Genomic DNA, 13352 nt, shown 5'->3' on the forward strand with positions numbered 1-13352 from the left:
TATTTTTTTTTTCTTTCATAAGAAGAGAAAGGTCATCGTTTTTGTCCCACGACCTACATTGTAGAATATTCTATATGCACATACATGTACAGAGCAGTACGGAAACGTAATCATGCCTTTGTAATAAAGATGGACACTCTGCCTAGATCTCATCCAAACAAAACTATCATTGAGATAGGTTATATCTTTATCCAGCATATCTTTAACTCTCTTTTTTGCAATGAATCTGAAGTTCTAGAATTCTTCCCTCAATAAACTTTAAATTCTTTATATCCCAAATACATGGCAGTCTAGATACTTCATCTGTGGTAAAATTCCCAATGCATGCAGTATACATTTTCATTTATGATATAGCTCTAATGTGTATACAGTTAATTGTCAAGTAAAATTAAACCTTTATTTGATGAATGAGCCAAAATGATAAACACACTACAATTCAAATTTTCTCGCAAAAAAAAAAAAAAAAAATGAAAAAGATACAACTATTAAATATGCGGTTTATTCAAGAAATTCTTAAGGATTATTATCTAACATCTGAATACGTTGACTAACCTAGAAATGATTTAAGAATTATTTATTCAATACTCAAATAACTCAAAGAAACAAATAGATAATACTATCTATTTTTCTTTGATTTTTTTTATTGTATTGAAAATTGCATTCTGAAAACTCCAAAGTACCAAATAGTCCCATAGGAAACCCAATCATACATAATATAGTAAAAATAATCATACACTCAAAGTTATGTATACATCTGCAAAAAAAAAAAAATCCCACACACAAGAGGGTTTCCATACAATTGCATATCATTCAGAGTGCACTAAATTATTTACCACTTGGTCAAATCCCACACAAGTATGCAGTTGTCGCTAGTAGCAATCCTGATTACGCTGGTTAACGCCAGACCACAACCAGTAAGTGCTTCATGGAAATATTAACTTTTATTAAAATTAAACATTCAATTCAAATCGAACTTTCTATAAGGATTTTCTTTATATATACTTATATAAATTCTACTCCTTTTAAAACTCAAAGTTGAATTTGGTAAATTTTGTAAATTCTAATATCATTAACATTAGCACCAAATGAAGATTTCAACAGTTTCAGAAAATTTATTTTCGCAAAAATATTTACTGGTTTATTTTATAGAGGTCAAAGACTAACAACCAAATAACTTTGCTTGAATACTATATTCTAAGATTGTTCCTCAAATATTATTTCACGAATTTCCTTTACCATAATGAAAAAAACAACAAACAAACAAACAAACAAAACAAAACAAATCAAACATATAAATAATTGGGGTTGGAAAAACTAATAATTTATTTACCTATTTCATCTATTATCAATTGTCGTCTTTAAAACACGACGTACTTTTTTTATTGCATGGGGGTGAAAATAATGATGTAGATATAAATAGAAAAAAAATCATGTAATATGTACTTGTATTTTTAAGGAAGTTCCTGTTGGTAAGTCTTAATTTATCATCTTTCATGTCAATACACTTTTCATATACATACATGTACATTATATGTTAAATGTCATTTACTTTAAGTAGAAAGCAAGACAGTAACTATTTCCTTTCCACTTCTTAGGCTTTGATCCTGATTATCCAGAAGAAAATCCAGGTTTGAATCGCTTAAATAATTGTGAAAATTTAAAACAAACTAACAAACAATCCATAAACAAAAGAAATGTTTTATCTTTTTCGACATCATTTATTTTGCCTTCCAGGCTTATTTGAGGGCGACATTGAATTACAACCTGAACAAGAATCAAATGTGAGTTTCCCTTCCTGCTAACATAGTAATTTTTTTGCAAATACAGGTATTGTAAAGTTAAAGTATGGAGATTTTACGCTAATTTAGATGATAGCCTTTCATAATTCAACCTCAAAATTCCCTGATAATAATATACGATATACTGTAGTAATGTGTAATTTATATTTTGAAGATTCGAATAGAACAGAATTGACTTCTAAAATATTTCATCCTTACCTTTCTCCAATGTTGACATCCTAACATACTTAGAAATGCATCAACTTTGATTTTACAGTTAAGAAATGCTATAGGTGATACTAGATACCTGTGGCCACATGGAGTGGTTCACTATACGATCGATTCTCATCATGCAGGTAAAAAAAATCCAGTCTATATTAAAATTATTGATGTATATAATTTTAGTGGACACAAGCATGTAAAGTGGAAGATACATGTAGTTTCCCGAGACCGCATCATCGCAAGCCACGGGTTTATGTCCATTCTATTTCCACAATAGAATGAAAACAGGACCAGTGGCTTATATCGATGTTACTCAGAATAAAATAGCTGAAATTTCATTTCTTTGCTTAAAAAATATTCAAAAAATTGGTATGAGATCGCAAGTGATCGTCAAAACATTTATTTTCAGCGATTCCATCACATGTTCAGGTGTTTAAAGCTGCCATGCAGGAGATTATGGATAAGACCATGGTTAATGGTAGGAAATGCATCGACTTTCAGCCAAGGGGAAGCGAACGTGCCTACATCCAGTTTACATATGGATCTGGGTATGGCAATACATATTTACAGAATAAATTTTCCACTGACAATCTGAGGGGTATTTTAACTTAAACTTACTTTTCTTTATTAAGATGTCATACACCTGTTGGTTACCATGGCAGACGTTCTGACGTAACTCTGGGAACAGGATGCCTGAGGAAAGGAACTGTGATGCATGAAATTTTACATGCTCTCGGTTTCTGGCACGAACAGAGTAGAGCTGACAGAGATAGCTACGTCAAAATCCATTTTGACAACATTCAACCTGGTCTGTATGAGGATAGATGGACAAACTGTAGAAAGAACACTTTGAGCTTGCAAAAAGCTTTAGAATGACTACAGTATTATTGTTAGCATGCATAGTTTTCCTCTCATATATATATATATATATATATATATATATATATATATATATATATATATATATATATATATATATATATACCGGTATTAAAAATAAAAATCCAAAAAATCACAAAATATTTTCTGCAAGCGCTTTCGCCATGATAGGCTCTTCAGGCAGTTATACAAATGTCAGGTAGATTATCTGGTAACGTCCAAAAGCAAAAGTTCATTGTGACGTCATAATAGATCAAGGTATATATATATATATATATATATATATATATATATATATATACAAAACTTATTGAACTTTAAGGTCACGAAAGAAACTTCGATAAATACCAGGTAGGACCCAAATTAGATATGTTGAACGAACCTTACGACTATGGATCCGTGATGCACTACAGCGCCTATGCTTTCGCCGTCAACAGACGACAAGTCACAATTGAGACTTTGCAGCCCGGCGTGACGATCGGTCAACGTGTTCGATTGAGCGACATCGATGCCAAGGAAATTCAGATTCGTTACGGTTGTATTCCCAGACCAGGGTCACCACCAGGTGGAGCAGTGACAGGAGCTACCTCCCCTCCTCATGTCACAATTCATCACGTAACAGCTACTTCACGTAAGTTTTGCAATTTATCAAGATTGTAGAATAATATATGTGCATGTAATTCCATGTAAAACATGAAATGTCATGTCTTTGAGGGACTTGATTCACTTATCCAGATTTTCTCTATATAGCCATATTAGAATTGTTTGAATAATATTGAAATTGGATGTATTTTAGTTTTCTTAGAAGTACGATTTCTTTAAAAATAGTTCTCAATAATTTTAATTACACTGTAAAATACATAGTAATCATATTTTGGCATTCAAAATACATATAAAAAAATTTATAAGATAAGTTTATAATTTAATTATTTTATTAAAGTTTTAATAATCATTTATTAATAAGTAGGTTAAAAACTTAAATGTCTATATTATTCCTGGTATTTGTCAACAATCTATCTTTAGCTGCAAGGTATGAAAACATAAATTGAACAAATTTTCTCCTCCCTTTCAGATACCTTCCCATCAAATCAAGGTATGTTTTCAATCCTAGTTTACACAATTATAAAGTATCGTGTATATACATTTTTTCATCAGATTGTTTAAAAATGACTGGGGTTTTCCTTTGTAGCTTCAACATGTACTTTCGACCATGGACTTTGTGGGTGGACCCAATCCAGAACAGATAACCTTGACTGGACAGATGGACATGGGCGTACACCAAGTGCAAACACAGGCCCAAGTGTTGATCACTACGGAAGCACATCTGGTAGATCTCTCTCTCTCTCTCTCTCTGTATGTATAGTTAGAAGGAAATTATTACACTCCAAGACTGCCTATTTGCTTGTCTTAATACCCACAAGCACTCTGAATAAAGAGAATCATACTGAAACAAGAGGCCCATGGGCCACATCGCTCACCTGAGTAACTTTGGCCATGCTGTTCATTACCAGACTTCCCCCTTGTAATACCTATTGTGGCCCCGCCCTACCCCGGGGGTCATGATTTGAACAATTTAGAATCTACACTACCCCAGGATGCTTCCACATAAGTTTCAGTTTTTCTGGTCCAGTGGTTCTTGAGAAGATTTTTAAAGATTTTTCCTATATATTTCAATGTTTCCCTATTGTGGCCCCGCCCTACCCCCGGGGTCATGATTTGAACAATTTAGAATCTACACTATCCCAGGATGCTTCCACATAAGATTCAGCTTTTCTGGCTCAGTGGTTCTTGAGAAGAAGATTTTTAAAGATTTTTCCTATATATTTCAATGTAAAACTTGGATTCCCTATTGTGGCCCCCGCCCCATCCCCGGGGGTCATGATTTTAACAATTTAGAATCTACACTACCCAAGGATGATTCCACATAAGTTTCAGCTTTTCTGGCTCAGTGGTTCTTGAGAAGAAGATTTTTAAAGATTTTTCCTATATATTTCAATGCAAAACTTGGATTCCCTATTGTGGCCCCGCCCTACCCCCGGGGTCATGATTTGAAAAATTTAGAATCTACATTACCCCAGGATGATTCCACATAATTTTCAGCTTTTCTGGCCAAGTGGTTCTTGAGAAGAAGAATTTTAAAAGATTTTTCTTATTAATTTCAATGTACAACTTGGACTCCCTCTTGTGGCCCCGCCCTACCCCCGGGGGTCATGATTTGAACAATTTAAAATCTACACTACCCCAGGATGCTTCCACATAAATTTCAGCTTTTCTGGCCCAGTGGTTCTTGAGAAGATTTTTAAAGATTTTTCCTATATATTTCTATGTAAAACATTGATTCCACATTGTGGCCCCGCCCTACCCCCGGGGGTCATGATTTGAACAATTTAGAATCTACACTACCCCAGGATGCTTCCATATAAGTTTCAGCTTTACTGGCCCTGTGGTTCTTGAGAAGAAGATTTTTTAATGACCCCACCCTATTTTTGTCTTCTCTTGATTATCTCCCCTTGTGAGGGGACTTGGCCCTTCATTTTAACAATTTAAATTCCCCTTCACCCAAGGATGCTTTGTACCAAGTTTGGTCAAAATTGGCCCAGTGGTTCTTGAGAAGAAGTCAAAAATGTGAAAAGTTTACAGACGGACGGACTGACAGACAGACAGACGGACAGACGGACGACGGACAAAATGTGATCAGAAAAGCTCACTTGAGCCTTCGGCTCAGGTGAGCTAAAAATCTCAGAACCTCGTTAATGATATTAGTTTGCTTACACTTCAAAGTAATAAAAAGAGAATCTGTAAGTATCTTGTCTATTTCCTGTCAGGACACTATTTATACCTCGAGGCCAGCAGCCATCTTCAGAAAACAGCCAAGTTAGACTCACCAGTGTTCCCTGGTGGACAATATTGCTTCAGTGTTTACTTTCACATGTATGGACAACAGACTGGGTATTTACAATTCAACATTGTTCAACACGGACGTGTTTACACGATGAAGAGATATACAGGTGATCATGGTAACAGATGGCTCCATATGAGGTTGAGTATCAACGTACATGCTTCCTCATTCCAGGTAGGTCCTCATCCGAGATGTTCCGAAATTTTTCCGTCAAAAATCATAATTTACTAGTATCTTAATTTATTATAGCACTTCAAAAATCTCACTTATCCATTTTTAAAATCATAACAGGTATAATTTTGGTCCGAGTTGTGAAATTTATATCAGTATGACAGCCTGCGCTATTCAACATGATTATTTGGAAGAATCTTATTTATTATAAAATACGTATTGTTGTAGTTTGAAATCGAAGGACACACTGGAAATGGTTACCATAGTGATATTGCTATTGACGATTTATCAGTGACACCGAATCATTGCTGAATCTTGTAATAAATGTATGATAATTAAAGGTAAACATTTAAAAGGATTTTCAGCCTTTTTTTTTTTTTTTGTTCTCCAAAACTCTAGTAAAATGTTTTAAAAAGTTCCATGAAATTATAAATGAAATAATCGAGAAAACTGCAAAAGAATATCGCCCTAGCAAATCAAATTTCTTCAGTCAAATACTTGTTGACAGTTATATATGAAAGTATCATATAAAGTCTCAGTATATTTTATCACTAACAAATTGAGGAATTCCTGAAAATTCTAAGCATCAAATTGACGGTCTCAAATGAAAACATTGACAGAATATTATAATTATGCATTAGTTTCATAATAGTTTTCATGATTAAATTATGTATATCCGACATCATCATGCCTTTTGGTGAAATATACATTATGATAAGAATTCATGTAGCACAAAATCGATACAAGGTCAGAATGATAAGAAAATGTGAAGATCCTTTGTCACGATATTTTCACACTGCACAAATACACGTATTTATTTTTGGCTTTGATAAGGTTGACGTAGAGTTGAACAAGGGAAACCCTCCCAACTCACTGTCTTACTTTCTCTCCCCTCCCAACCTCTCACATCTTCTCTCCAACCCCTTCTCCCAACTTTTTACAACATCCTCTTCCACCCTCCATTTACAATGTTCTCTCTTTTGATTGACTTCATGTAATCATAACTTAAAATTTTAGACGAGCTATTTATACTATGAATTTTTTATTAAAAACACGACTGGCGTTTTAATCTTACATTTATACAATATATAAATTTTGTGAAACATTTTATTTTGTCAAAAATGAGATGGTAGCATTGAACATGTTGAAGTGGATGATGTTACATGGTGTAGCTTATATTTTTAAAAACTATTTTGTAACCTCTTCCATTGAAACAGCAAATAGCATAGTTAAGAAAAATGATAATAAATCAGCAATACACATACGTTTCATAGTATAGACATTACAAAATTTGTAAAATCTTCTTTCAGAAATTAGCTACCATTTCAGTTTACGAATCTCGATATCTCTAGAAAGCTAATCAATATAATTATGGACCGACTGATGAATTCGTGTAAATAGGCACTGCTAAGAATAATTTAGAAATAAGACTAATATGGTGTCCTACTGATAAGGACACAGTACAGACACCTCATAACACGAAAGGTCGGGAGCTTGCTGATAGCAAGAATATTTGTACTAAGATTTAAGTCTATTTAGTACATCTGACATACATACTATATACAGTATATAACATTTGGAATAAAGTTCGCGATTAAAGCATATTGATTTTGATGTCAATATGTTATATGTGTAAATAAGTCAAATGTTTTACTAAAATATCAAAAAGATCCCTACTGACTTTCTAACCAGGCTCCCATACAAATTGAGAGATAGAATTAAAGGATTATGCAAAGTGAGACAAGACACTAACACTGAAATACATTACGTTAATGTTCAAATATATCATCAATTCTTTTCTTTTTAACATCTTTTTATAAAAAAGGTTTTACTTACTTCTATATCCCATTAGTGAAATCTAGTGTAAATGATCACTAGTGTGATAGCATACATAAAAGGTGTAATTACAAGTGAAGATTCACCAAAGTAAACCATGTTTTCCAGTCTTTACTTTTACGATTTTTTGTCGAAATTTGCCTTTTTCTCTAGCTAAAGCTACGTTCAGAAAATATTCTTTGAGATGGTCTGAACCATCTTTGGAGCAAGAAGAAGTCATGTTCACAACTTAACTTTACGGACATGCAGCGAAATCTTACTATGCTCACAGATTTTTCATAGGTTAGCGAGATCATTTTATGATCTTTTCAACGAAAACAAGACCGAGGCAACATTTCTAGAAATAATTAAAGGAATAGTAACCATAAAATAAAATTGACAGTCTATCGAGAGGCAAGATACGCATATTTCTGTAAATGGTTACCATCACAGTTGACTATATTGCCATGTAGTTTAAGGAGAACTTTCATTGGTTTTCTTTACTTGTGTTGTCTATAGAGATGCAGGAATTGCAAAAACAAATATTAAATAAATGCTCAATAAACATTCTTTTATGGTGAAAAAGTGCAGTAATTTCAAACATCAGTACAAATTGCTTTTAAGAAGAGTATCTTTCTTGGACAGGATTTCTTGCAAAATCCTTCGATATATTAATAAAAAAAAACATATACTTAGTTCAACACGTGTATGCTACATAGAGAAAACATTGTTAAACATTGACCGCATTCGTGAATCACTATTTCTTGTTACGAAACGTAAAATGCTCAGAAGTCATAAACATCTGACACTCCCAAACTCGTTACAACGGCCGCATTCAGTGAGTCCACACTATTCATAACGCTGTGCATTCCAAAGATCCCCCAAACTATAAGTTTAGCGCAGTAACAACTATACAGTTCTTATTCAGACTCTTTTTTGGACATGCAATTTAAAACAGAGATTGACAGATAACATTAAATGTATCATCAGCAAACAACCTAAGTAAAATATACTAGATAAAACTGCTAACAAACCACCATAAATAATTACCTTTTCAAAACTTGTTAATGATGAATTTAATGTATTAATAATATGTTAAAAAAGTTAAAAGTAATTCATTTAAATGCTCAATCTGAATGAAGAATCGTATGTTAAATGAAGCGTAACGATTTCATAGAAATGTATGAAAATCGTGCTCACACTGTAGGTGGGGGGAGGGGGGGGATAAATCTATTTTCTATCTTGATTTGGGTTCTTTGTTTTTGCATTCATACAAAACTCAGAAAAAAATCATCCTAAGCGGTACTTGACCATAGGGCATGGTAGGACAGTCAATATGATCTCTGCAGGGTGTTCCTTTTGTAAGGTTTATAAAATAAATAAATTTTTTTTGTTTCCTCTATTAACAAGAATAGATATGGGTTACCCCATATCCAAGATATTCGACTTTTAATTTATTCGAATTTTCATTGTGCTCAGATGATTTCTAATTTTTAAAAAAAAAACTATTTACTGATAAAACGTCAGAGATACTCAAGCTGTAGAAAGTCAACTATACAATGGCCATAAATAACCTAAAATGACATAATATTTAGGCTACTGGGTTTCAACATCTTTTGTTGAATAAAATATGCATGTACTAAGGAAACTGCATGTACATACATGTATATAACGTTACATGCGATTAGTGACTTTTATTATCACAACGTATCAGATGCCTATAGAAAAAGTTTTAATTTCACATAGAACATAGACTAAATATAATTAACCGTATAATTTTAAAGATGTATTTAACAGCTCACTCATTTTCAGGAATATTTAATCCAAATAGCATGTTACAGGCCTGTAGCAACGTTTTCAAAGTGAAAGGGGGGGGGCTCCGAAAAAATCCCGCATACTATGGGCCTGTGCTACATGTGTACCATCTAACTTTCCAATGTTAGAATCTTCTGTAAAAATTCGAAACAAGTCCAAGCAAAGATCAAAGATAGCCCAATTTTTATAAATAGCAAAACTATAGATCTATCAAGGATAGATTTTAATTTATTTTTTAATTTTGTGCTATTAAAGTACTTTAACTCAAAGTATAGGCAGATGTTAAAGATGGTCAACAAGAGTAATCAATGAACTCGTCTAGAGATGCATTGACGGCCGTTGTTAAACGCAAAGGAAAGCGCGAGATCGGTTGCGGCTGTGGAGCATCACTCCTTCGTCATAGAATAAAATCCGACATTTAACACTTTATATAGATTTTGAATATAGAGACGTTTTGAAGATAAACTTCATTTTTGTTTCTAGAAATGTTTTTATTTACAAAAATAGTATATTTTCGTGTTTTTAAACTGAGTAGATCAATGACCTAGCATCGTTTTAGGTAACTCAGCCCCTTTAGCCCAGTCTAGGGCTTGAGTAAAAAAACCTGCACTTGTTATGAAACTGGTGTATAGTTCTTCTTCATGTCCGTAGCAAATACTGATACCCAGTCTACATGATCTAAGCGTTACTAGCGAACGATGCACATACCTGTGCTTGCAAGACCAAATAGACTAGGTTTACACACGTGCGAAGATCCTTTCAGACGAGCTCGGCAAATCACGTTGCTTTGCCGAGAAGTTACGATTGCAGGTGTTTAACAACATAATAACCATTCCGTTATTTAAAAAAAGAGAAAAAACCACACACACACACACACACAGTTAATGATTAATATTCTCACTCAAAAGAAAATATACGGCAATTAACGAACAATAATCATGACAGTTATATAATTGGTGAAAAGATTTATCACTATCAATCGAAGGATGACCTATATATTTTCGTGAAAAAGACTGAGGAGGCAGCGAGCGTAGGAATATGAAAACTTTTTATTTCCTTTTCTTGGGAAAAGTGATTTTCTTAAAATCTTTTTACGTTAATTTTGTTTTCTTTAACGTATTAAATATACATCATTATTCTTAACATTTGTTGTAATGTTGTATCTACTGATCATGAATGGAACTATTTTCTTCGGAGCAATTGTGTGAAGAGTACCTGACTTTAGTAATATATCTTGAATAGATAATATGCACTGATCGAATATATTAAAAATGCTTTAACTAGATTAACAAATATGAAAATGTATTCTATTGGTGGTCACGGCATTCAACATACACCACACAATTATTGCAAGATTGCAATGTAAATCTGTGGCAACATCTGTGGCAAAAGTGTGGTGGACCGAGATGCAAAAGCACTGGGTGACTCCTATGTGATATGAGAGACATATCACTCTAATCGTTAGAGAGACAAGGATACCATCGCTGTTGTCACCTCACTGACCACCATAGCTAAATACTAAATTAATAGTTCTTTTGAGGGTCTTGTGTTGACACCATGATATCGGCAAATCCTACGACGGCATTGAACAAGTATCTTAGATTTACTCGTGCCGATTAGGCAAATGTTCTGTTTACATATGAGAATATTGAATGGTGCCTTAGCCCTTTTGCCTAGTATATTATCTACGTATAAAACACAGCAGAATGATTCCTTAAACAATTAAGGTTAGTATATAAAATGAACTATGAATGTACAAGAAATACAAGTGGAGTGGCCTAAATAACAATTAACGCAACAACGAGTAAATAAAGTTAGCAATCAAAATGAAATGCTTCATTTAAAAAAATCGACAGCGAAATATGCATATTTCTAGATATAGTAACAATCACAGTAGACAATATTGCCATCTAATGTCCAAAGAGAACTTTGTTTGGTTTTTCTTAACTTGTGTAAAGATGTTAAAACTTAAAACCACAGGGACAAACAAAAAGTAGATAAACAATACATTTTTGGCGAAGCAGGTATGTTTCTCCATGTTTGGTACCATTCTTTGTAAGAAGAATTATGTCACGGAAAATAAATAAATAATAATAAAAAAGATTTTTTTTTATCTTGTTGGATCTGATAAATTATAGACAAAACATTGTAAAACATTGGCCACATTCACGAATCACTACTTCGTTAAAATCGTAAAATTCTCTGAAGTCGTAAACATTAGAAACTCCCAAATATGTTACGTCCGCATTAAGTGAGTCCACACTATTTATAACGTTAAGTGCATTCCAAGGATCTCTCAAACTAAACGCAGTAATAATTAATTAGTTCTCAATCGTTCTCCTTTTCGTTACTTGCAAATTCAAACTGAGACTGACAAATAACTCGTACATCAACCTCAACAAACAATCTAAGCAATATATTATCTACATATATCTACAATAGGATGATTTCTTGCACTTTTATAGTAAGTTCATAACATTTACTATAAGGTGTACCAAGTTGACCAATCTATGATGACGTGATTCAAAACGAATTGGGGCGGATTTTTACAGGTTTGGTAACGACACAGCAAAGTCTGTTACTAAAGCTACAAAGATTTTGTATGGAAACTCATACATAGCAACAAAATTTCACATAGCGTTTACAGAAACTGAATTGAATGTGGCATTATATATTATCGCATACTAGTTCTTTTGACGCTTGGATATTGTATTTTAACTATGTACAATTCAGGAAAAAATCCAAACTCATGCCAGTCGACTCTGAATGGCTCATAAAAGACCAAGAAAAAGGGCAATACATGTTAAGTAACGCATTTCATCAAATGCATAATGTATCGATACTAGTTCACTTTTATTCTGCTATGAAATTTTTACCTATGTTGAAGAATGGAGAAATCTACACCATTGAAAAAAAAGGAGTTTGGTGTCAATTTGAGGCAACAGGAAAGGATCCGGAATAATTACGACTTTTATTCATTAAAAATCATTTTAAAAATAAACATCGTGTTTTATCATCTAAAGTACTTCATAAATGATAAATACATATTTTTTAAAGAAAAAAGTAAATAAATACAAAGATTTTAAGAATAAATTTGAAAATTCAAAGCATGCTTATTTTCTACAGTAAAAGTTTTCCAAAGTGCTTTTTGTCAGAAAAAAAAATGTTGTCGATCCAATATTTGTTTTTCTGCACAGCTTTGACTCTGTCTCTCCAGTATGCTTCCTCAGAGTCAGAACACTGCTTCAATAGCGCAAAGTTTTATTTGGATGCCATAGGGTAAATATAAAAGTACAAATCATTATTGTTATTATTTTGAAAATACAAGAATATGTTTCCAGTTCCTATATACTATCGAAGATTGAAATTGAAAATATGCCTTTTTTATTTGTCCATGCAACTTCGCACGAAAAAGAGCAGTGTAAGGGTATCACTACGTACATCTGAAATATGTAAAACTTATCATTCAGTAATTAATAGTCAGATTCACGGATGACTCTGTAAGTCCTCCATAACATACACTCAATTATAAGCCCTTCTGACCTGGCTGAATTTCACTAGTTGATCTCACAATACACCAGGATGAAGTTGTGGCTTATAGGGTTCTTTGTTACATTAGTTGTCGCCAGGCCAAAACAGGCTAGTACTTTTTGTCATTATTACTTATTAATCAATAAACAATTAACAGAAAATCTTAGATCTTAAACTTTTCCCAAAAATTGTCATTTTTTTCTTTTCTTTTCTTTTCTTTTCTTTTTTTTTTTTTTTGCGCA

At 33.0% G+C, this 13352-nt stretch overlaps 1 protein-coding gene across 1 annotated transcript; it reads left to right on the forward strand.

The window, feature by feature from the left end:
• Positions 1 to 857: 857 nt before the first annotated feature.
• LOC133177055 (zinc metalloproteinase nas-6-like) lies at positions 858 to 6307 on the forward strand. The gene is made up of 12 exons (XM_061312146.1): positions 858 to 914; positions 1457 to 1469; positions 1596 to 1628; positions 1735 to 1781; positions 2056 to 2134; positions 2410 to 2548; positions 2633 to 2808; positions 3202 to 3510; positions 3952 to 3972; positions 4069 to 4206; positions 5705 to 5952; positions 6178 to 6307. Exons 1-12 carry the CDS (start codon positions 858 to 860, stop codon positions 6259 to 6261), a joined length of 1344 nt encoding a protein of 447 aa, XP_061168130.1. The 3' UTR covers positions 6262 to 6307.
• Positions 6308 to 13352: the final 7045 nt, after the last annotated feature.

This window comes from Saccostrea echinata, unplaced genomic scaffold (assembly GCF_033153115.1).
Source record: "Saccostrea echinata isolate AGI-Se365-2 ecotype Australia unplaced genomic scaffold, CSIRO_AGI_Sech_v1 ptg000086l, whole genome shotgun sequence".
Lineage (NCBI taxonomy): Eukaryota > Metazoa > Mollusca > Bivalvia > Ostreida > Ostreidae > Saccostrea > Saccostrea echinata.

Coding starts and splice junctions, on each gene's coding strand:
- LOC133177055 (XM_061312146.1), top strand. CDS start 858: ATGCAGTTGTCGCTAGTAGCAATCCTGATTACGCTGGTTAACGCCAGA. Junction 1,629..1,734: donor TTATCCAGAAGAAAATCCAG/GTTTGAATCGCT, acceptor TTTGCCTTCCAG/GCTTATTTGAGGGCGACATT. Junction 3,973..4,068: donor TACCTTCCCATCAAATCAAG/GTATGTTTTCAA, acceptor TTTCCTTTGTAG/CTTCAACATGTACTTTCGAC.